The sequence below is a fragment of the Dendrobates tinctorius genome, unplaced genomic scaffold (genome assembly GCF_039654945.1).
Source record: "Dendrobates tinctorius isolate UK_male_01 unplaced genomic scaffold, ASM3965494v1 ptg000011l, whole genome shotgun sequence".
NCBI classification, from domain to species: domain Eukaryota; kingdom Metazoa; phylum Chordata; class Amphibia; order Anura; family Dendrobatidae; genus Dendrobates; species Dendrobates tinctorius.
In genome coordinates this window covers 21,158,805-21,183,690 of record NW_027361679.1, presented here as the reverse complement: position 1 = coordinate 21,183,690, position 24,886 = coordinate 21,158,805, and the positions used below count along the sequence as shown (strand labels likewise).

The following is a 24,886-nucleotide window of genomic DNA, read 5'->3' as shown; positions in this document are numbered from 1 at the left end:
ACATACATACTACATATATACTACATACATACTACATGCATGCTACATACATACTACATACATACTACATATATACTACATGCATGCTACATACATACTACATGCTACATACATACTACATATATACTACATGCATTCTACATACATACTATTTGCTACATACATACTACATACATACTACATGCATGCTACATACATACTACCTGCTACATACATACTACATATATACTACATGCTACATACATACTACATATATACTACATACATACTACATACATACTACATACATGCTACATACATACTGCATGCTACATACATACTACATACATACTACATACATACCACATATATACTACATACATACTACATGCATGCTACATACATACTACATACATACTACATACATACTACATGCATGCTACATACATAACACATATATACTACATGCATGCTACATACATACTACATGCTACATACATACCACATACATACTACATACATACTACATACATACTACATACATGCTACATACATACTACATGCTACATACATACTACATATATACTACATGCATGCTACATACATACTACATGCTACATACATACTACATATATACTACATACATACTACATACATACTACATGCATGCTACATACATACTACATGCTACATACATACCACATACATACTACATACATGCTACATGCTACATACATACTACATATATACTACATGCATGCTACATACATACTGCATGCTACATACATACTACATGCTACATACATACTACATATATGCTACATACATACTACATGCTACATACATACTACATATATACTACATACATACTACATACATACTACATGCATGCTACATACATAATACCTGCTACATGCATACCACATACATACTACATACATACTACATATATACTACATGCATGCTACATACATACTGCATGCTACATGCATGCTACATACATACTACATACATACTACATGCTACATACATACCACATATATACTACATACATACTACATACAATACATTCATACAATACATACATAGACATACAGTACATATAACATAGAGTAACATACTTACCAATACTTGTCACATTGTTCCCCGAAGCCATTGTCTTTTACGGAATAAATATTAACATAACAAACCACAAAAATACTCACCCACGATCCGAAGCAGTCCACGAGTGTGTCCCACGACGATCTTGGGTAGAGAACTGCAGCATCAGCTGATGCTGCCGTTCTCTACGGGCTGCAGGAATCCAATGACGGAAGGTAGGTATCCTTCCGCACTGTATTCCTCCGCCACTTAAAAAAAAAAGTCCCTAGTCTCACTTTATGCCATTGCTGCATGGGAAATTCCCACACAGCAATGGCATAAAGTGAGACTAGGGACTTTTTTTTTAAGTGGCAGAGGAATACAGTGCGGAAGGATACCTACCTTCCGTCATTGGATTCCTGCAGCCCGTAGAGAACGGCAGCCATCAGCTGCTGATGCAGTTCTCTACCCAAGATCGTCGTGGGACACACTCGTGGACTGCTTCGGATCGTGGGTGAGTATTTTTGTGGTTTGTTATGTTAATATTTATTCCGTAAAAGACAATGGCTTCGGGGAACAATGTGACAAGTATTGGTAAGTATGTTACTCTATGTTATATGTACTGTATGTCTATGTATTGTATGAATGTATTGTATGTAGTATGTATGTAGTATATATGTGGTATGTATGTAGCATGTAGTATGTATGTAGTATGTATGTAGCATGCATGTAGTATGTATGTAGTATATATGTGGTATGTATGTAGTATATATGTGGTATGTATGTAGCATGTAGTATGTATGTAGTATGTATGTAGCATGCATGTAGTATGTATGTAGTATGTATGTAGTATATATGTGGTATGTATGTAGCATGTAGTATGTATGTAGTATGTATGTAGCATGCATGTAGCATGCAGTATGTATGTAGCATGCATGTAGTATATATGTAGTATGTATGTGGTATGTATGTAGCATGTAGTATGTATGTAGCATGCATGTAATATGTATGTAGTATGTATGTAGCATGCATGTAGAATATATAGAGTATGTATGTAGCATGTAGTATGTATGTAGCATGCATGTAGTATATATGTAGTATGTATGTAGCATGTAGTATGTATGTAGCATGCATGTAGTATGTATGTAGTATGTATCTAGTATGTATGTGGTATGTATGTAGCATGTAGTATGTATGTAGCATGCATGTAGTATATATGTGTTATGTATGTAGCATGTAGCATGCATGTAGCATGCATGTAGTATGTATGTAGTTTTGTATGTAGTATGTATGTGGTATGTATGTAGCATGTAGCATGCATGTAATATGTATGTAGTATATATGTGGTATGTATGTAGCATGTAGTATGTATGTAGCATGCAGTATGTATGTAGCATGCATGTAGTATATATGTAGTATGTATGTAGCATATATGTAGTATGTATGTAGCATGTAATATGTATGTAGCATGCAGTATGTATGTAGCATGCATGTAGTATATATGTAGTATGTATGTAGCATATATGTAGTATGTATGTAGCATGTAGTATATATGTAGTATGCATGTTGCATGCATGCAGTATATATGTAGTATGTATGTTGCATGTAGTATATATGTAGTATGCATGTTGCATGCATGTAGTATATATGTATTATGTATGTTGCATGTAGTATATATGTAGTATGAATGTAGCATGTATGTAGTATGTAGTATGAATGTAGCATGTACGTTGTATGTATGTTGTATGTATGTAGCATGTATGTAGCATGTAATTTTTTTTTTTTTTTACATTCAACACATTAGCCGGATGATGGGACCACTACTGTCCCATCATTGGCTAATGTGTCAATCACTGTCATGGTAGCAGGCATCACCCGATGGGACTTGTAGTCCCATCGGACGATGCCTGCACAGACCCCCGAAGCCTGCACAGACCACCGGCAGGCCGGCACAGCCCCCCGGCAGGCCGGCACAGCCCACCGGAGCCTGCACAGACCACCGGCAGGCCGGCACAGCCCCCCGGCAGGCCGGCACAGCCCACCGGAGCCTGCACAGACCACCGGCAGGCCGGCACAGCTCCCCGACAGGCCGGCACAGACCACCGGAGCCTGCACAGACCCCCTGGCAGGCCGGCACAGCCCCCCGAAAGGCCCGTACAGACCCCAGAGAGGCTGTACAAGGCAAAAACAGGGTTTTTCTTATTCCGATACCGGAAGTCCCATAGACTTGAATGGGACTTCCGGTATCGGAATCGGCGATACCGATACTTTTTTTTAAGATCGGCCGATCCATTCCGATCCGATACTTTGAAGTATCGGACGGTATCGCTCAACTCTAGTGGACACTCATGACTTGCTTTCCATTTCCTCTCCAACTTTTTGTGAGTTTCCTCTTAAAGTGTAGTAGGGAGCACTAAGCATTCAGTTTCCAGAGTTGCAATTAGCAGCTAATGAATATATTTAGAATGTAGTTTGCATATTCCATATTTCAAGTTGGGAATAGCCATTACAATAGGATATTTTCAACAATTATTTAGTCTATTGTTTAAGATAAAAAAAGAATAAAACATAATTTGATTTCATCCAACTCTATTTTATATTTTCTGTGACAATTTCCTTGCAGTAATCCCATATCAGATGCCAATAAATAGCAAGTCATCTTGCTAAATTGTCAACTACTGTCCTAACCAAGTAAAACTCCTTAGTAATCTATAAAAATTACAAAAGCAGAATATACAGTGAGTGACTATTGCTTTAAATGGAAGGTTGCCCCAAAATTTGACCCAAGCTTTGTTGCCTAATCAACACTTGAAATAATCAAATAGTCATGATTACAAAACAGCTAAAGGGTCAGTTTTCAACTAAGTCACAAGACTGTATGTTAAAAAAGCATGTTAGAGAGGCAGAGTCTCTCAGAAGCAAAGATAGTCAGAAGTTCACCAATTACTTAACAACTGCATCTAAAAATTGAGCCACAAATTCAGAAAAATCTGTTCAATAAAACATTCCAGGGACTTTGAAAATACCAGCATCTACATTGCATGACATCATGAAAATAGTAAGCTATTTTGGAGAAACCCACGTGTAGAAGGAACAATGCCAACAGTCAATACTGGATCCTGTAAGTTGATCTTTGTGCCTTTAGGTGGTACTACATTAACCCTGCTATTCTGTTCGTTACCACTATACACTTGTTATGCTCCGGTCATTTTTGACCGGACCTAATAAAGTCTTGATTTTTGGCTAATTTAAGTGTTTTAATTGAATAATTTTTGCAGTATTATATTGTATGTGAACCTGGTTGCTTATAAACAAATGAAACATGGAAAGAGAAACTTACTTTTTATTTTTTTGTGTCAAAACATTTATCATGGTTTTATTGGAAAATTTATGCATATTGCATATTTGCACATACAAAAATAATTATTTATCCAACTGTAAACTATAACTAATAACAATAAACTAAATGTAATTATTTTATTTTCCAACAATAAAACAAAAAAATTAACAGTTCAATTTATTTTATGTAAAATGATAAATAATTCACACGGTGCAAAATTTACTCTTTGCAATTGTCACAGGTATAATTGACATGTCTTTTGCATAAATATTTTTCACATCTGCAACATATCACATTTGATTTGAGATTGCTTGATGTTGGACAGAAGTCGCATAGTTTCCGTTTTAGGCTGGTTGCGTTGCTGGTGGCGTCCGTGGGTATTGTAGCAGTACTGGGGGAAGCTGTTAGTTCACTTTCTTTATCTTGCTGTTGGATCCTGTGGACAATGGCTGCCGCTCCATCAACTCAGGGTGTTACCTTTCGTTCTGCAATATATGGGCTAACCAGTGATTTTCCCAACTACTCTATAAAAAGTCTTCTCTTATATAGTTTATTTTTGTTCCAATTTGGGTCTATTTCCTTCCATAGCACGAATGCATTGTATGCTGACACATCAAGCATACTGTAAAAAATCACCATTGGCCACCAATTTGTTTTCCGCTTACAGGTGTAAGTACCTATCAGTTGATCTAGAGTATAAACAGCCCCTTTTGTAGCATTATAATGTAAAATGATGTCCGGTTTTCTGTCGTCTCTATTACTGATTTCACTATCATGATGAATTGTGCTCATCAGAATTACCTGCTTGTGTTTCTTTGGGACATAAGAAGCTACTGTGGTATCCTTAGTAAAATAAAACATAGAACTATAAATGTCTCTCTTACTGAGAGTACCTTGCGGCAGTTCTGGCTTATTTTTTCTAATAGTACCCAACATGGTCATTTTTCTTTTCATCAACATCTGCCCTAATTGATATGATGTAAAAAAATTGTTGCATGTGACATTTTGTCCTTTGAGTCCCTGGGTCAAATCCAAGACTACTCGCATACCTTAATTTTTTCGGCTCTTTCTCCAGCTTTTTTTTCCTATGTATACCTGTTCATTTAGAGGATACACCCTTTTGCTGTTGCACAGAGTCCATATTTTGATGCCGTACTTTGCAGGCTTACTTGGAATATACTGCCTGAACGGACACCTACCTCTGAGGAGACCAATTGCTCCTCTACAGTCACATTGTCACCAGGATTATAAAATATTGGTAGAATTTCTACCCATTTGTTCCACAAATCTCTAATAGGGGCAAGTTTGTCTGTGGCTCTTCTTTCAGTTTGATTGCTTTTATTATCAAAGCGAAGGACTATTGAAATTTTATGAAATCTTTCCACAGACATTGTGGCCCTAAATATGTGGCGACCAGTTTCTGAATACCATAAACTACTGGTTAACTCATCAGATGATCTGTAGACTCCTGCTAACAGTAGCAATCCTATGAAAGCATTTAGAGCTGTCAAATCTAAAGTCTTCCATTTCTCGCCATAAACTTGTTGTCCCTCAATGTTGGATATTTGGATTATGATGTTTTGTATGGGAATATTTATAAGCAATTTGAATGCAGATTGTATGTCAACAATTCTTGATATAGCATACCAGGTAGGACCAGGCGTACCTTTTATGACATCTTTAGAAGAGAGTCTACCAGACTGAGTAAAAGGCTGCAGGTTCCAAATGACATCTTTGCTCTTTGAAAGGATTTCTTGCATCCCACTAGTTGTCTGGGTTTCCTCATCAGATTCCACTTCAGAATCAAATTGCTTTGCATTGAATTCCCCATCACTTATGTGATCCTCCTCTTCGGACACATTCTCAAGCGGGGCATTATCATCAGAATTAGAGACGTTTGCAAAGTCCTCCAACTCTGCTTCAGTCAATATACGTTTTTCATTATACAAAGAGGCAACACTCTGGAATGAAAAACTATATACATAAACAATAATAATACAATGAGAGAACAAACTGTTACCAGTTTTACAACAATAAACACAATTAGTGCCCCATCACACATTGAGAAATCCACTGCGATTGTGATGCTGGAGCGTCGCAAACAAGACCATCCATATAAGCATGCACTCATTTTATCAATTGCTGCTTTACACTATACCATCTAATCAAAAGAATTGAATACTTTGACAATAAAAAAATAGTTTATCTGCTACATACCTGTAACGATGATCCTTCAGAACTCTGTTGTCTGTATATGTCCTCTCTGCTCTCTCCAGCTGGACTGAAAATGAAGCTGGATAGACTACTATGGCAATTGTCTACTGATAAGATAAAATAAAACACCCCGACCCTTTAGGATAAGAGCTCGGAGTAAAGCCTCCGTTACACACTGTGATATCGCTAGCAATATCGCTGTAAAGTCACCGATTTTGTGACGTAGCAGCGATATTGCCAGCGATATCGCTATGTGTGATACTTACCTCCGACCGGCTCCCCCGCTGGTTATCGCTGATCGCGCGAGAAGCTCCTGGACCATTCCTTGTCGGTCACTTCCTGTGGCGCTTCCTGCTGTGACGACGAGCGTGGAGCCGGGCGGGAGGACGCAGGATCGCCGCATCTGACAGGTAAGTAGCGAACCCCGACCGCTGCTAGGTCGCTGGTGAGATCTGCCTGTGTGGCAGCTCACTAGCGACCACCTAGCGATGTACCAGCAATCCTGACCACATCATATCGCTGGTTGGGATCGCTGGTGCATCGCTAGGCGTAACAGTACCCTAAAGCAAACACACTTTTCAGACAGAATTTATTAGTACTCTTTCAGGTCAGCATTTCACAGAAATTAGATCAGGGAACACAAGTAAAAAAAGAGAATATGTTCATTTACAATATGAAATGTTGAGAACTGAATTGAACTATTTTACATGAACAGCATGGTAAAAATATTTGGCACATAACTATACTGGAAGGTAATCCATCAGCAGTATTGTAATGAGAAAATATATGTATGTGTAAATCTGCATGGACCAAAAGGACCTAAATAAATTGATAAGTAGTAGTAGATGTAATATATAGTCCAAAATGAGATTATAGCTCCTTTAATTTACTCATAAAATGGCTGGAGAGCACTATAAAAGGCTATCAGTCATTTTTGACCGAACAGTACAAGTGTATAAAAAATTGTGGAGCAAAAAGTAAACAAAAAAAAAAAGTACCCATAGTAAGAACCACTCAAATGAGGAAAAGTCAATCAACCACAAGTTTCAGAACCACATCTTGAATATTTTAAAAAATATTAAAGTTCAAAATCGGTCGTTTTTGACCGAACATAACAGCAGGGTTAAAAAAAAGTGCAAATCACTGCATGGCCTTAAGAATATTTCTAGCATTCATTACCTATGAAAGTAGTTCACCATGCAATTTAGAAATGCAAATGAAAATATTGTTATGCAGAGAAGAAGCCATATATCAATATAATCTAGAAACATCTTCTCTGGATCAAAGCACATTTAAAATTCACTGAGGCAAAATTGAAAAACTATTCTTTAGTCAGATGAATTAAAATTTTAAACTCTTAATGGAAACCAGAAATACCATATCCTGCAAACTCAACAGTATGAGGACATCAGCCCATAGTTCAAACACCTGCTGTGAGATTGAATTAGTACTTGACATGGCCAGCTTACACATCTTTAAAGGCATTATCAATGCTTTGCATTACATAAAAGTTTAGTTTACGAACTGACCTATGTGCACTCTTGATCTTTCACCAATAGAAAATATTTGGCGCAAGATGAAGTGAAAAATCTAGCAAAAATGGCTAGAATCCAACATAAAAAAGGATAGAACAACATTCCTCTCCAAAGCAGATTTTTGTAAAAAGAAAAGTGGATAGTAGATAATGGTAGACATGGTTCTGTTCCCATTTTTTTAAATGTGTTGCGGCCTTCAATTTCTAAATGAGTGAATTTTCTCAAATGAAAAGAAAGGGAAAATTGTCAAAATCATTTCATTCTTGTTTATATTTTTCAGTGTCTCAACTTTTTTGACATAGGGTTGTACATCTACAGAAGTTTAATCTTTTGTTTGCTTGGCTATTTTATCATTCCCCGCAGTTCACTAGGAGAATTTCACTGTGGTGAATTTGACCTGCGGTGAACTCGCCTATGCACTGTGAGACTTTTTCTCACTGTGCCAGCAGTGAACTCAATGGAGGGAGGCCACCACAGCTCATTGGCCTGGCTGGGAGCACAGCCTCAGTGACCTGTGGTAACCTAAATGATGTTATTTCTGCTCACTGATTCTGCGCTTACAGCAGCTCATTCATCATTGGTTCTCAGCCTGGACGGTAGCAACTTGGCAACATTCAGGTTGAAAACTAGTAATCTCCAGACATGGCTTACAGCGTGGGACAGAACATTGGACAAGTGAGGAATATTATTTTTTTATTTTTGTTTTATTACACTGTGTTTGGTATTTTTAAGTAAAAAAAAGAAAAGTATGCTCTGTTTTTATTTAAAATAAAAGACTTTATTCTTGCTGTGTATTTACGATATAACTATAGGATTACTAATAGATAGTTGTCTCATAGACATCTCTTCATTACTAAGCTGTGGGCTTGATGTCCCCAGACAATACAAAGATGACTTCAACCCCACAAATATGAACCCCACTTTCCACCACTACAGGATAATTGGGAAGAGCTGGGCAAAGCACCAGAATTGGCGCGTTTAATAGATGTCCCATTTCTAGGCAGCTGCAGGCTGCTATTTCTAGGCTGGAGGCCAATATCAATGGTCCCTTACCTGCATGAGAATTCCAGACCCAGCTGTCTGCTTTAACAAGGCTGAGTGTCAAAAGTGGGGGGGACCCTACAAAGTTTTTTTTTAATAAGTTATTTAAAGAAATAAAAAAATAGAGTGGGGACCCTTCTATTCTTGATAACCAGCCTTGCTAACTAAGACAGCTGTGGGATGCAGCCCCCAAGTGTCAGTTTTGCCTTGCTGGTTATCAAAAATACAGAGGAACCCACCCGGGTGTTTTTTAATTATTTAGAGCAGAGGCATCGACTTATGAATATTCCCATCAGCCATTCTCTACTCTCACTGTTATTAGCTGGCAGCAGGGGTTGACTGATGGGAGCAGTAGTCCAATCAACTGATGCCAGTGGCCAGAGGTAAGCTTTATACCTCCGATCACAGCTGCATACTCATGCTGTCTTTTGACAGCGTGGTAACAGCGACTGCCTGTCTGGCAGTAATAATTTTACCGCTGATCAGAAGCAGGGTTTGTCGCACTGTCATTCACATGACAGCGTGGCAAACACTGGATGTTCTGGGCCCCCCAATTCAATTGAATGGGGTCCAGGTCTGGGTTCGGATTCAGGTCCAGGTACTGTAATATTACCCAAACCCAATTTTGTTTTTACTGTTCAGCCGAACCTGCCGGACTCGAACATTCATGACTCCGCCCTTCTCTACTGATAATGCCACATCTCCTGAGCAGGGAAAGAAACAAAAGAGAGGATGCAAACATTACAGCATGGGTTCACAAATGATTCTTTTGTGAGGCAAAACATTTTTCCTGCCTGTTTTAAGCAATGTTTTTCCTAAAAGAGAGAATCCTTTGTAACCCCCTGCTGCACTGTCTGTATCCTCTTTTTTGTTGCAACCCCTGCCCAGGAGATGTGCTATGATCAGATCATGTACCAGAATGGTCAGACACAGCCATTTCACAGTACATAGTAGGGGCACATTTATAAGATTATCTCAGCACAGGAGCATTTTTGTAAACACATTCAACTGTCAAACATAAATATTATTCAAAGATCTATTTATTAAAATGTGGTTTAAAGCTAACTTTGTTCTTTGGAAAACCCCTTTATTGATGCAGATTTTTAATTTTTGTTACATTTTAGCACTTAGCACTTTACATTTTTGAATTGTGGTAATAAAAGGACAGGCACTTATATCTTACAATGGTGCACAGGATGCGCTTGCAACATAGAGAGGTGACTTTTTATGCTAATGCTTAGTAAAGAAAAGGATTATTGTTTACTGAATCTACTCAAGACAGCAGATACTCTTCTTATATTATAATAATATATAAGATGAGTTATATCAAAATGAACAAGGAACTAGGACTGGAAAAATATGAGCTATTGAATAGTGACCTTATGAATATAAATTATATTATTATCATACAGGGGCAATTTATATATGGAAAGCATGCCAAGATATATCTGATTCCAGAGAAGATTGTCCTTTATAACACCTGCTACAGTAAGAGTGTATAATAGTATGCATAATCAGCAACTCTAAGAACATTTAAGTTCAAAGACAAGGGTATTCTGAAAGTTAATATACTGTCCAACTATTAGAAAGAAAATCAAGCCTTAAGTTAAAAGTTGCTGAGCATTCCTGCTTGTGAGACCTTGGAAAAGTGAGGAATATATCCTTTATACTAAGTCCTATTTTAAATGATAGTTTTTACAGCCTGTTAGGGAGTAAAATATTTTGTGCAGATATGTAATTAGGAAAATTGAAGAAATTGTTTATAGCAGACACTCATTTTCCAGCTCCCATTTTTGTATGTCACTTTGGAAAATTAGGTACCTGAGTATTTGTTACATGCTCTGCTGTTATAAGCACCACTCCAGCGATTTTTAATTTTACTTCTGGAGTCATAGAATTATAGAATCGTAGAGTTGGAAGGGACCTCCTGGGCCATCTGGTCCAACCCCCTGCTCAAAGCAGGATTCGCTAAATCATCCCAGTTAGATGTCTGTCCAGCCTCTGTTTGAAGACTTCCATTGAAGGAGAACTCACCACTTCTCATGGCAGCCTGTTCCACTCATTGATCACTCTAACTGTCAAAAAGTTTTTTCTAATATCTAATCTGTGTCTCCTCCCATTCAGCTTCATCCCATTGCTTCTAGTCTTTCCTTGTGCAAATGAGAATAAAGTTGATCCTTCTACAATGTGACAGCCCTTTAGATATTTGTAGACAGCTATTAAGTCTCCTCTCAGTCTTCTCTTTTGCAAACTAAACATTCCCAAATCCTGCAACCTTTCCTCATAAGACAGGGTTTGCAGACCGGTCACCATTCTGGTCGCTCTTTTCTGAACTTGCTCCAGTTTGTTGATGTCTTTTTTAAAATGTGGTGCCCAAAATTGGACACAATATTCCAGATGAGGTCTGACCAAAGAGGAGTAGAGGGAAATAATGACTTCACGTGATCTAGACTGTATGCTTCTGTTAATACATCCTAGAATTGCATTTGCCTTTTTTGCTGCTGCATCACACTGTTGACTCATATTCAGTCTGTGATCTATTAGTATACCCAAGTCTTTTTCACATGTGCTGTCACTTAGCCCTATTCCTCCCATTCTATATATGCTTTTTTCATTTTTATTGCCCAGATGTAGTACTTTGCATTTCTCCCTGTTAAAAACCATTCTGTTAGTTGCTGCCCACTTCTCCAGTTTATTTAAATCTTTTTGAATCCTCTCTCTCTCTTCTCTAGTATTAGCTATCCCTCCTAGCTTTGTGTCATCAGCAAATTTAATCAGTTTACCCTCAATTCCTTCATCTAAATCGTTGATAAAAATGTTGAACAATACAGGGCCCAGGACAGAGCCCTGTGGTACCCCACTTGAGACATTCTTCCAACTGGATGTGCAGCCATTTACGACCACTCTTTGGGTCCGATCACTAAGCCAGTTATGAATCCACCTAACAGTTGCCTTGTCCATTCCATACTTAGTCATTTTTTCAATAAGGATTGTATGAGAGACTTTGTCAAATGCTTTGCTGAAGTCAAGATATACTATATCTACAGCATTTCCTTGATCCACCCAATCAGTAATACCATCATAGAAGGAAATTAAATTAGTCTGACATGACTTATTAGTTACAAACCCATGCTGACTCTGTTTAATCACTTCATTCTTATCCAGGTATTGACATACATGTTGTTTAATAATTTGTTCAAAGATCTTTCCTGGTATAGAAGTCAGACTCACCGGCCTATAGTTGCCTGGGTCCACCTTCTTCCCCTTTTTGAAGATAGGAACAACATTTGGTCTTCTCCAGTCTTCTGGCACTTCTCCTGTTCTCCAAGAATTTTCAAAGATTATGGAGAGGGGTTCAAAAATTTCTTCTGCTATCTCCTTCAGTACTCTGGGGTGTAATTCATCTGGACCTGGAGACTTGAATACATTTAGGTTAGCTAAGTGTTTCCTCACTATCTTTCTGTTTATAGATATCCTGGATTCTTCTATTCCCTTAATAGGACAGTGAATAACAGTTGATGTTACATTTCCTTTCTGAGAGAAAACAGATGCAAAATAGGAATTTAAAAGTTCAGCCTTCTCAACATCCTGTCTTACCATTTCATCATTTTCATCCTGTAAAAATCCTATAGCATCTTTGACTTTTCTTTTACTTTTGACATATGCCCAAAACCCTTTATTATTGCTTTTGACATCTCTTGCAAGCCTCAATTCATTTTCAGCTTTAGATAATCTGATTTGTGCCTTGCAGGTTCTGCAGACAGCATTATATTCTTCTTTAGATATGCCTCCTTCTTTCCATTTTATAAACATTTTTTGCTTCCTTTTTAGCATGTGCTTAAGTTCTGTGTTCATCCATCCTGGTTTCCTTAAATGCTTCCTATTCTTCCCTCTTTTCGGAATTGTTAACAACTGTGCTTTGAGAATTTCATTTTTCAAGATTTCCCATCCTTCCTGGACATTTTTGTCTTTAAGGATATCCAGCCATTGGATCCCTCCAATTCTCTTTCTGAATCCCTTAAAATCTGCCTTTCTGAAATCTAACCTTGACGTCTGAGTCTTCACAGGTCTTCCGCCTCTAGTTATCCAAAATTCTAAAATAGCATGGTCGCTACCTCCTAGGGTCCCAGCCACTTTTACCTCCTCAACCATTTCCTCCCTGTTTATAAGGATTAGATCCAAGGTAGCAGTTCCCCTTGTTTTCTACTTTACCTTTTGGAAGATAAAGTTGTCAGCAAGAGAGGATAAGAATTTCCTTGACCTGTTAGTTTTGCCTGAGAGAGATTCCCAACAAATGTCTGGATAGTTGAAATCTCCCATGACAACTATGTCATATTTTTGGAGAACTTGGCCATTTGATGCATAAAGAGTTCATCCATATCTTCAGCTTGCACAGGCGGCCTGTAGTAAATGCCTACAATGGTGTCCTTTCCATTGTTCTGTCCTTGTATTCTTACCCAAACAGTTTCCACAGAACTCCCAGTCTCTGAAGCTTCAATCTCTGTGCAGATATACGCATTTCTAACATACAATGCGACACCCCCTCCTCGTTTATCAAGTCTGTTTCTTGCAAATAAGTTGTATCCTTCTAGTCTTGTATTCCAATCATGTGTATTGTCCCACCAAGTTTCAGTGATTCCAATGACATCATATTTCTTTTCCTGTGTTAGTAGTTCCAATTCTCCTTGTTTGTTGCCCATGCTTTGTGCATTAGTATAGAAACATTTTAGTTTGTGATTGGTTTCTCCTTCTCCAATATTTTTTTTAATTAGATTCTTTCGTCTTTGTTCTTCCTTTCCACTTCTAATAGCAGAGTTCTCAATAGCATTTTTCAGATGTATGGCTTTTTCTGGTCTTTTGCTTCCCTTCCCATGTTGTTCTAGTTTAAAGCTCTCCTTACAAGTGTAGCAAGGCAACTTCCAAATACCTGCTTTCCAGTCAGAGTGATGTCACTAATCTAAGTTCCCTGGACCTAGACTCATACTTAGTATCTATTGTCGTCTCACATTTTTGGCACTACTCTGTTTGGCCTCTGCAGTTTTTCCCCTGACCAATTGCTCCAGCGACTGCTGGGCGAGCCAGAGGTCACTTTTCAATGTTGAGAATTTGTGTCACAAGTTGCGGATGAAGAAGACAGAAGGGGCAGGGAACTTACATGAGTGATATCACTCCAGTGCTTATTTAACATGAAACGCTGGAGTGGTGCATTAATGGCCATTATCTTTTTATATTAATGCATGTTTACAGTATTATTATGTTGGACATTAGTATTTGAAGATTAATTGAATTGCATGACTAACCACTTTTTATCTTTTTTATATTAAATAGTAGCTCTATAGAGTTAAATTTCTCTTTTTTGGCTGCATGTGTAATCAGGTTATACAATTATTTGTGTAAGGCAAAAAATAAACATTTCTATTAACTAGAAACTGTGAATATCGTAGAAAGATGTTTTCTGGCTTATTATTTTTTTGCATTTATCCTCAGAGATAATAATTCTACTGTTATGTTACTTAATCCCTGTCATTTATAAACCTAAGTTCCAGAAAGTTATGCGCTGTATAATATATAAAGAAAACAAGAATTCAGCAATATAAAAGTCTCATAGCCATATTTTATTAAAAACAAAACATGAATCCCTTATCATACAGGTTTTGCTCAAGAATATTCTTGTATTTAGCACATTCTTCTTCCCCTCGACTCCAATTTTCCCAGTCCCTGCTGCCTATAAACATTCCCACAGCAACATTTCACTCTGGGGATGGTGGACTAGGGGTGATGAGCTGTGTTGGTTTGGCGCTAGGCATAACATTTACTTTAGTGGCTAAAAAGTAGAATTTTGGTCTCATCTGACCACAGCACCTTCCCCCCATACATTTCGGAATTCTCCCACATGTTTTTTGGCAAGCTCAAAATGATCCTTACAATTTTTGTAAGTAAAGGCTGTTTTTCTTCCCACTTTTCATAAAGGCCACTTCCTACAGCATGTACAACTTATTTTGGGCTTATCTAGAGATGCTCAGGTCTCTGCTTAGGAACTCTGCAGCTCCTTCAGGGTTACCTTTAGTCTCTGTGCTACCTCTAAGACTAATGCCCTCCTTGCCCAGGCTCAGAGTTTTGGTGTGTGTCTGTCTCTTGCCAGGTTTGTTGTGGCACCATGTTATTTCCATTTGATTATAACAGATTTGATGCTACACTGGAGGATCATCAGAGATTGAGATATTGTTTTTATAACCCAACCCTGACTTCTTCTTCTTAACAACTTTGTCCCTGACTTGTTTGGAGATCTTGGTCTTCATGGTGTTGTTTGGTTAGTGGTGCCTCTTGATTAGTCATGTTGCTGCCTTTTGACAGACAAATTTATACTTAGAATGCACACAAGTGGACTTCATTTCACCAAGCATGTGACTGAATAAGGTAATTGCCTACACCAGAAATTTTTAGGGGCTTCAAAGCAAAAAAGGTGAATCCATATGCAGATGCCAATTTTTAGTTATTTGTTCACATATTTTTCTCACTTTACAAGCTTAAATTATTTAATGCTGATACATCACACACAAGTCAGATTACAAAAATATTTAAGTACAAGTTGTAATGTAACAAAATAGGTAAAAAGCCAAGGAGTGGGTGGTAAATACTTTTTCTAACCACTATAAATAGAGAGGCAATGTTTGAGATTACACATAACGATATCCCAGCAATCCCACCAATGATCCGACATGGATGGGATCACTGGGACATCATTAGGCTGATCACTGTTGAGCTGTCACGTAGACAGCCCCTCCAGTGATCAGGACCAGCGAGCAAGCTGGTTTCTAATGTAAGCATCATGTATCCAGGAGCCGAGTGGCTCCTGGATACCCGATGTTTACATTGGAAACCAGCATCCAGCATCGCTGATCGCTGGTCTCTCACTGCCACACCCAGTGATGCGTGCTGGCCAGCGGGAGACCAGTGATCAAAAAATGGCCCAGACTGATCGAGCACGATCAGCGGTACCCGGCAGGCGGGCCGGTCGCTGATCCCCATCACACACAGCGATATCGCTGGTGAGATCACTGTGGCATCACAAAATCAGCGATCTCAGCGAGATCACTGAGTGTGATGGGGCCTTAACACTATGCACCAAAATTTTGACTTAGAATGTTTCCATTTTCAGACTGTCTAGTTTGTTTGCACTCTAAAATGTTAAAAATGATTAGAAAATCCATCTCATTGTTCTCCATCGTGTGGCTAATAATATGGCATAGTTATTTATTTGTTTTAAACAGTTACTGTTAATTCCACGTTAATCTACATCTACCCAGTAACTGATTCCTTTCCTTTCTCTTCCTTCCTTTCTTCATTCCCTCCTTCCTTCCCTCTGTTTCCCTCCTTTACTCCCTCCTACACATCCTACCTCCCTTCTTCACACCCTCATTATTTCTTTCTGATGTTTAATAAAAATAAGCAATATTTAATTTTCATCAGGTCACCAATTTTTACTTGAATTACTGTTATTATTGGGACTCTGATGTTTGTTGCTTTTTAATCTTATTGAAAAGCAAGCAGTTTGTTATTTGGTGTCACACATAATTTCCTAGGCATTAGACTGAGGTGAAACACTGCTTTCATCATCTATTTTTTCCAGTATTTATTATGCTAGATGATCTTCACAGGTGTTTTCTTGCATGATAAAAAGAACAATCCTGACACTTCTTCCTCGTTCAAGACCACTGACTGGTATAACCTGAGAATGGAAGCAGGTGTAGCGAAAACCGGGCATGTGAATATGCAATTGAAATAGTCACCTTTAGCTTTCATAATTCCATGACAGCTCCTCTAAAGAGTAACAGCTGGTGATGCATAGTCAAGCGGGAAGAGATGTGTGAATCTGAAAGAGATATCTATTGTTTTTGCTTTTATAATGTGAAAACAACAGTTAATGTTTTCAAACATGTGCCTTACACAAAACAATACAATTCTGAACCAGCTCTATGCTGATGTTTGCTGCCTCCTCGTTGACCTTTTGTGTTTTTTTTTTTTTTACAGAAAGCTACTCGAACTTTACAGCCATTAAATGTCTTGAAACAGGAAAAATGTACGCAGACAGAGGTTTTAAACCATGACGTGACTAACAACGTAAGTAGCTTTTACTTTATAAATATTAAATATATCATGCAATATTTCTTGCCATTGAAAAATATATTTTTTAGAATATATTAGTGAATCACTTTGCACAAACTCAGTCCAATGTTCAGGACAATGCCTTCTGGTCGAGGACATGATCTACTAGGACTTCCTAACGTTCTGGGTCCCTCAGCGCGGAATTTAATCCACCAACCTAGCGTGACGTCATCTGTGTGCCATGCCCGGACAGCATAAAATAAGAGGATCCCCGGATCCTGAAGGACAAAAAAATTTGTGCAGCTCCTGTGCTTCTCCAGAGAGCAGTGACATAGACTGTTGACCGGGTTTGCACAAAGAGTTTCACTGATCTATAATATTAACTCACCGTACTATGCTTTGAACCTGATAATATTAAAAAAGAGCACTGTCGATTTTTATTTAGCAATTCATTATCCCAGTAATCTGTAGATAGATGTAACGTATCTTTACATTCGCCTATATCTACCCACATTTTCATTCAGACAAATTAACAATACAAATACGTACAATTATACTTATTAAATGCCTTTAGGGGAGGACTTTCTTGATATTATTATTTACATTCAGTTCCATATAACAAGAAATCATATATCCTACCTTTAGTAGGATAGCTGGAAAATGAAGAAAATTGGAAAAAAGTGTTTTCTTTTTTTTTCCTTCAGCATGAAAACTTTCTATTATGTTCAAAGACTGTTCATGGTACTGTATGTAAAAAACAAAAAAATCTGACAGCTAATTGATGTGTTATTATTGATAAATATTAGTTTAAATTAATATTAGTTCCGTTGCCCAAAATCAGAAAAATCACTATATATAAAAAGATTTGTCCTTTATCCATGTTTTGTTTGTTCTGCATAATCTATAATGTTTTGTTACATGGGATTTCATTTTCATGTTTATAATGGCAGTAAACCCAAGAGCGACTACATTTGTAAGTACTTATTGCAGCTCCTTGTGAAATGAATACCTTTAATCGGTAGCTCTCTTCCTGCTTTAGAATTTGCATAGCTAGGCAACAGACTACATCCATGGCTTTCCTTGCTCTTAAGGTTTTACTATCCTTTATTACTCCTTCACTTCAGTGATGTGCAACCTTCTTTGTTTTGCTTCTTGCTGTAAATGGTTATTGAAAGATGAATATGCATTTCATGATTTTTTCTAACTGATCAATCTGTGATTTGGAAATCCATGCCTTAGTATCTGATTGACATTTCGGCCAGTGCAATCCTCACACTTGGAATTGGCTGATGTATACAAGCATTTAGCTTATAATTGTAGCCGCACCACTGCCTAAAATGCATGTGCTACAAGAAATGGGGTTTACTGTCAGCAAATCAAGGTTGATGTAGCGTGTAGATATGTAACCGAATAAACAGTTATTTACTGTACCATTCTATTTGCTTTTGTCAATTTTAGTAATGCTATTTTGTGTTATCTGTTTTTAACAGCATAGCAGTAGATATTGAATACAGATGTATGGAATTTAAGGTGTTTCCAAATAACCTTGGAGACCTGTAATACACTAAATCATTAAGGAGAAGATATACTGTATAAGCCAAGAGTCATTGAGGGATGAGGTTATGTTATTTGCAATAAATCACATTGGCTTAGTCCTAATAATGGAATAATGTTTGTTGTGAATGCATATTGTGATTGAAAAGTGTAAAAATGTAAATGGTGCACAGATTAAAAAAAAACAGGGGTGGGGAAACTTTTTTTCTGTCAAGGGCCATTTGGTACTTACAATGTATTAGTGACTTAAAAATTTTGGTTTAAAAATCACATAAGATACACTGAGCATGCTGTATCTAGATCATATAGGATACACTGCAATTGCCACATATATCACATAGGGCAGACTGAGACTGCTATACTTCCATCTCATAGGATACACAGAAATTGATGCATACATTACTAGGAATGCTATATATACATCCCATATGAGACACTGAGAATGCTGTATTTACATGATATAGGAGACACCAAGACTGATGTATTAATCACATGGATACACTAAGAATAATGATTATAAATAACAAAGGATACTCTAAGACTGCCGTATATATCACATAGGATACACTTAACCTGCCTTATAAAGAACACATAGGATACACTGAGACTTCCATATATTTTGCATAAGGTGGACTGAGACTGCTTTATATACATCATATAGGACAGGCTGAGACTGTTATACATACATATCATAAGAGACACAGAAACTGATGAATACATTACTAGGAATGCTATATATACATCCCATATGAGACACTGAGAATGCTGTATTTGCATGACAAAGGAGACACCAAGACTGCGGTATTAATCACATGGATACACTGAGAATACTGATTATAAATCACAAAGGATACTCTAAGACTGCTGTATACATCACATAGGATACACTTAGCATGCTTTATCTAGAAAAGATAGTACACTGAGTACACTGAGATTGCATATATTTCACATAGGATAGACTGAGACTGCTTTATATTCATCAGATAGGACAGGCTGAGACTGCTATATATACAACACATAGGAGACACAGAGTCTGATGCATACATTACTAGGATAGACTTGAAATACAGTCTGTACTGCACATTCCATAGGAAACACTGAGAATTCTGTGTTTATATCATATAGGATACACTGGTACTGCTAAATTGGTCACTTGGATACACTGAGACTGCTGAATAAACATCACAAAGGATACACTAAAACTGTTGAATATATCCCATAAGATACACTAAGAATGATTTCTTATCACCTAAGAAAAACTGATGTTGCCTTTTACATCACGTAGGATACACTAAGACTCCTCTTTAGACATCACACGTGATACATTGAGACTACTGCAGATATCACATACAGTATATACATTGAGAGTGCTGTGTACACATCACATAGAATGAACTGCAGCTGCTGTATTAATCACATGGAGTACACTGACATTTCAGTATATACATCATATATGATACACTAAAATCACTGCATGCATCACATAGGGTACACTGAGAGCCTGCTGTATAGATTACATAGTATACACTGTTACTGCATTTTTGAGATTATATCAGCTTACTACATTTGCATATATATGGTGTAGAATACACTAAAACTGTTATATACATCACATAGGAGACACTGAGACTGTTGTACATATCACATATGATACACTGTATATGACACACTGAGACTGCTATATATACATCATATATGATACACTGAGACTCCACACATATCACATACATGATGAATATGCATCAAATAGGATAAACTGAGAGTGCTACACTTACATCATATATGATGCACTGCAACTGGAACAAGTTCAGAGAACAGCTACCAAGCTGGTGAGTGGATTTCAAACTATGTCCTATAAGGAACAGTTAAAGGATCTGGGAATATTTCCCTTGCAAAAAAAGAGGGCTGAGTGGAGACTTAATAGCTGTCTACAAATATCTGAAGGGATGTCACATGGTAGAGGGATCATCCTTATTCTCATTTGCACATGTAAACAAATGAAGCAATGGAACAAAGCTGAAAAGAAGAAAATACAGGTTCAATAATGGAAACAACATTTTGACGGTTATGGTAATCAATGAGTGGAATAGTCTGCCACGAGAGGTGGCAAGTAGAGATGAGCGACTTTGCCTTTTTTCGGGTCGAGTCGGGTTTCATGAAACCCGACTTTCTCAAAAGTAGGGTCGAACGAAATCGGCCGATTATCGTGAAAAGTCGAAGGCTGACCGAAACACGAAACGCAATGCAAGTCAATGGGGAACCAAGGTCGGCAGGGAGTGGAGGACAGGAAATACACCTACAGTGCCCATTTTAATGCCAAAAACATCAATTCTTATTACTTAAGCTTGTCAACCTTAATTTACTTTATAATAATAGTTAGGCATTGAAAACTGGGGTTTTTTGGCTAAAGTTGTGGGGGGCAACGGCACTCGCACTGGTGTGTGTGCCAGGTGGTGACCCCGGCCCTGTGGGGGGAGGCAGCCCAGTTAGGGAGGTGGAAAAATCGGCATATGTTGATGTTGGACATTCAGCAGCTGCAAATGGAGTAATTGGAGAAGTCCGCGGAAGAGGAGGACAAAAGCAAGCCATTTTTCTGGCAACCTACGTGTCAGCAGGGGAGGGAGGGACAAAATCCTTTGAAGCCCATACATGGTTCATTTTAGTGAAGGTTAGATCATCAACATTTTGGGTCGACAGACGGGTCCTTTTTTCTGTCAGGATTGAGCCAGCAGCACTGAAGACTCGTTCGGATAACACACTAGCAGCAAAGCAAGCGAGCTCTTGTAAGGCATATTGTGCCAATTCAGGCCAGGTGTCAAGTTTACTGGCCCAATAGTCAAAGGGGAATGACCAGTAAGGGAGAACATCGATATGGGAGGAGAAGTAGTTTGTTACCATAGTTGACAACTGCTGTCTCTTGTCACTTTCGATCGATGCAGTACTACCAGTCGTGTGAGCGGTACTTGAAAAATCAGTCCACAACATGGTCATGAAACCCCTGTGTCCAGCGCCACTTCGGCTGTGTGCACTAGGGTGACCGGATCTCATATGGGGGGGAAAAAATGTCAGAATCTTGTTCGTCTGGACCCCACAAAACGATTCCCCTTTCCAGATATTGAGATAGCCAAAATTTGAGCTCGATCAAACGACATTAAGCCGTGCCGCTCGTCGCTCAAAGTTTGAAAAAATCCAAATTGAGGTATTTTAAGATTTAGGTATTTTGCATAGTCTGTTAGACTATAAAGAATGTGACAACAACATTGCAGAAATAGCCCTGACCAAATTTTCGAACCATTTGTGGTATTTGAATGCAGAGTTGGTGGGATTATCGTTTTTTGATCCCACCATTACAGACAATGAAAAGTTGTTAATGGCTAATAAATTGCTCATGAGCACACATGAACCATCAGAGCACGCTAACCTACATGAGTTGATAATTTTACATAGTTATCTAATCTATTCTAGAGCTTTTGTTAAAGTAGTTTTTGAAACGTCAGAATATAATGCTCGGGCATTTGCTTACAACTTGCAGGACATATTGCTTTGTTCTTCATCTTTTGTCAGAAGGTCGTTAAAGTCGGTTACTTCCTACCTCTTTTAATTTTTCTTTCCTAACTTTTGGCTTTACAACCCTAGCGTGCTCTGATGGTTTATCTGTGCTACTGAGCAATTTATTAGCCATTAACAACTTTTCATTGTCTGTAATGGTGGGATCAAAAAACGATAATCCCACCAACTCTGCATTCTAATACCACAAATGGTTCGAAAATTTGGTCAGGGCTATTTCTGCAATGTTGTTGTCACATTCTTTATAGTCTAACAGACTATGCAAAATACCTAAATCTTAAAATACCTCAATTTGGATTTTTTCAAACTTTGAGCGACGAGCGGCACGGGTTAACGTCGTTTGATCGAGCTCAAATTTTGGCTATCTCAATATCTGGAAAGGGGAATCGTTTTGTGGGGTACAGACGGACAAAATTCCGACACGATTTTTTGCGGTCACCCTAGTGTGCACCACAAACACTTCTTCCATGTTGCCCAATATGGCTCATTGGAAAAACATCACCGCCGCTATGTGCTGGGAATGCCTCAAACAAACGGTTTACCAGAGTTGCTTGTTTGTTAGCCAATATTAGCTCTAAGTTCTCTTGCGGCATGATGTTTTGGAATTTGCCTTTATAGCGTGGATCCAGGATGCTGGCCAACCAGTAGTTGTCATCGTTCATCATTTTGGCAATGCGGGGGTCCCTTTTTAGGATCTGCAAGGCATAATCAGACATGTGGGCCAATGTTCCAGATGTCAATGATGCACTGCGAATGCTGGATGGAGGAGCACTTTCTGGCAAATCCACATTCCTCCAGTCACACACAAACCCTGTACCTGACCTTGCCACGCCAACATTTTTTCTTGCCCCCTGAGAAGCATCCTCCTCCCCAAAATAATCATCCCCATCATCCTCCTCCTCCTCCTCTTCCTCTTCTTCCTCCATCTCATCCACGAGACTTCCCTGAGCAGACAATGGCTGACTGTCATCAAGGCTTCCCTCCTCCTCTTCGTCATCAGCTGCAGACGCCTGCTCCTTAATGTGCATCAAAGTTTGCATGAGCAGACGCATAAGTGGGATGCTCATGCTTATGATGGTGTCGTCTGCGCTTACTAGCCGGGTGCATTACTCAAAACACTGAAGGACTTTACAGATGTCTTTCAGCTTCGACCACTGCAGACAAGACAACTCCATGTCTGCCTGCAAACTGCCTGCCCGTGTATCCTCCCACAAATGAATTATGGCCTACCTCTGTTCGCACAGCCTCTGAACCATATGCAGGGTGGAGTTCCACCTTGTTGCAAAGTCAATAATTAGGCGGTGCTTGGGAAGGTGGAGCAATCGCTGCAGCTTCTGCATACAACTGGAGTGTACGGGCAACCGGCGGATGTGCGAGCACAGTCTTCGCACCATATGGAGCAGGAGTGTTAACTCTGGATAATTATTGAGGAAGCACTGCACCACCAGGTTCAAGGTGTGAGCCAGGCAAGGTATGTGTCTGAGTTTTGAAAGGGCTATGGCTGCCACAAAATTCCGGCCGTTATCACTAACTACATTGCCTGCCTCAAGATGTAGACTGCCCAGCCATGACTCAGTTTGTCGCTGCAGGTAGTCTGCCAGTACCTCCACGGTGTGTCTGTTGTCGCCCAAACGCATCATCTTCAACACAGCCTGCTGACGCTTACCACTAGCTGTTCGATACTTGGACACCTCGTGTGCAACACTGGCAGCTGCGGATGGAGTGCTCGTGTGACTGCGCTCTGTGGATGAGCATTCGCTTCTGAAGGAGGGTCGAACGCCTACAGCCAACTGTTTCCTATACCGTGGGCTAGGCAGCACTGTCCCACCGCCGCTGTCCCCTGTGGACCCTGCATCCACTACATTAACCCAGTGCACAGTGATGGACACGTAATGGCCCTGGCCATGCCTAGTGGACCATGCATCTGTTGTGAGGTGCACCTTTCCACTCACTGATTGCTTGAGTGCATGGACAATGTGGTCTTTTACATGCACGTGGAGGGCTGGGATGACTTTTCATGAAGAGAAGTGCCGACTGGGTAGGTCATAGCGTGGTACTGCATAGGCCATGAGCTCGCGGAAAGCTTTGCTTTCGACCACCCGGTAGGGCATCATCTCTAACGAGATTAGTTTGGCAATGTGGGCATTCAAAGCCAGTGTATGCGGATGAGAGGATGAGTACTTTCTTGTCCTACTCAGAGTCTCTGGTAGGGTGAGCTGGACTTGAGAGCTGCATATGGTGGAACTAGCGGTGGGCAAGGCGGACTGAGAGGGTTGGTGATGGTGATGGTGTTGGTGGTCTTGCTGATGGCCTAGAATCAGTTTTTCATAGCAATAACATTGTGATTCCATGACTGCTTTGCCCTTGCGACGACACCTCGACATTTGCTGCTGGTGGTGTGCTAACCGGTGGGCTTACAGTGGGGGAAGCGATGTAGCGTTGCTGACTACCTTCATTCGGAGCAGGTGCA

At 39.0% G+C, this 24,886-nt stretch overlaps 1 protein-coding gene across 7 annotated transcripts in view; it reads left to right on the top strand.

Annotated features, from left to right (window-relative positions):
• The window catches only part of CCSER1 (coiled-coil serine rich protein 1), a 1,553,450-nt gene that overhangs the window by 1,491,717 nt on the left and 36,847 nt on the right, over nucleotides 1-24,886 (top strand). For 6 of the 7 annotated variants that reach the window (XM_073590104.1, XM_073590096.1, XM_073590085.1 and 3 more), the window contains one exon: nucleotides 17,221-17,310. In XM_073590104.1, the coding sequence (XP_073446205.1) occupies nucleotides 17,221-17,310 (90 nt within the window). Of the gene's footprint in view, nucleotides 1-17,220; nucleotides 17,311-18,245; nucleotides 18,269-24,886 lie in introns of all 7 variants that reach the window. The other variant, XM_073590113.1, reaches the window with a different exon arrangement.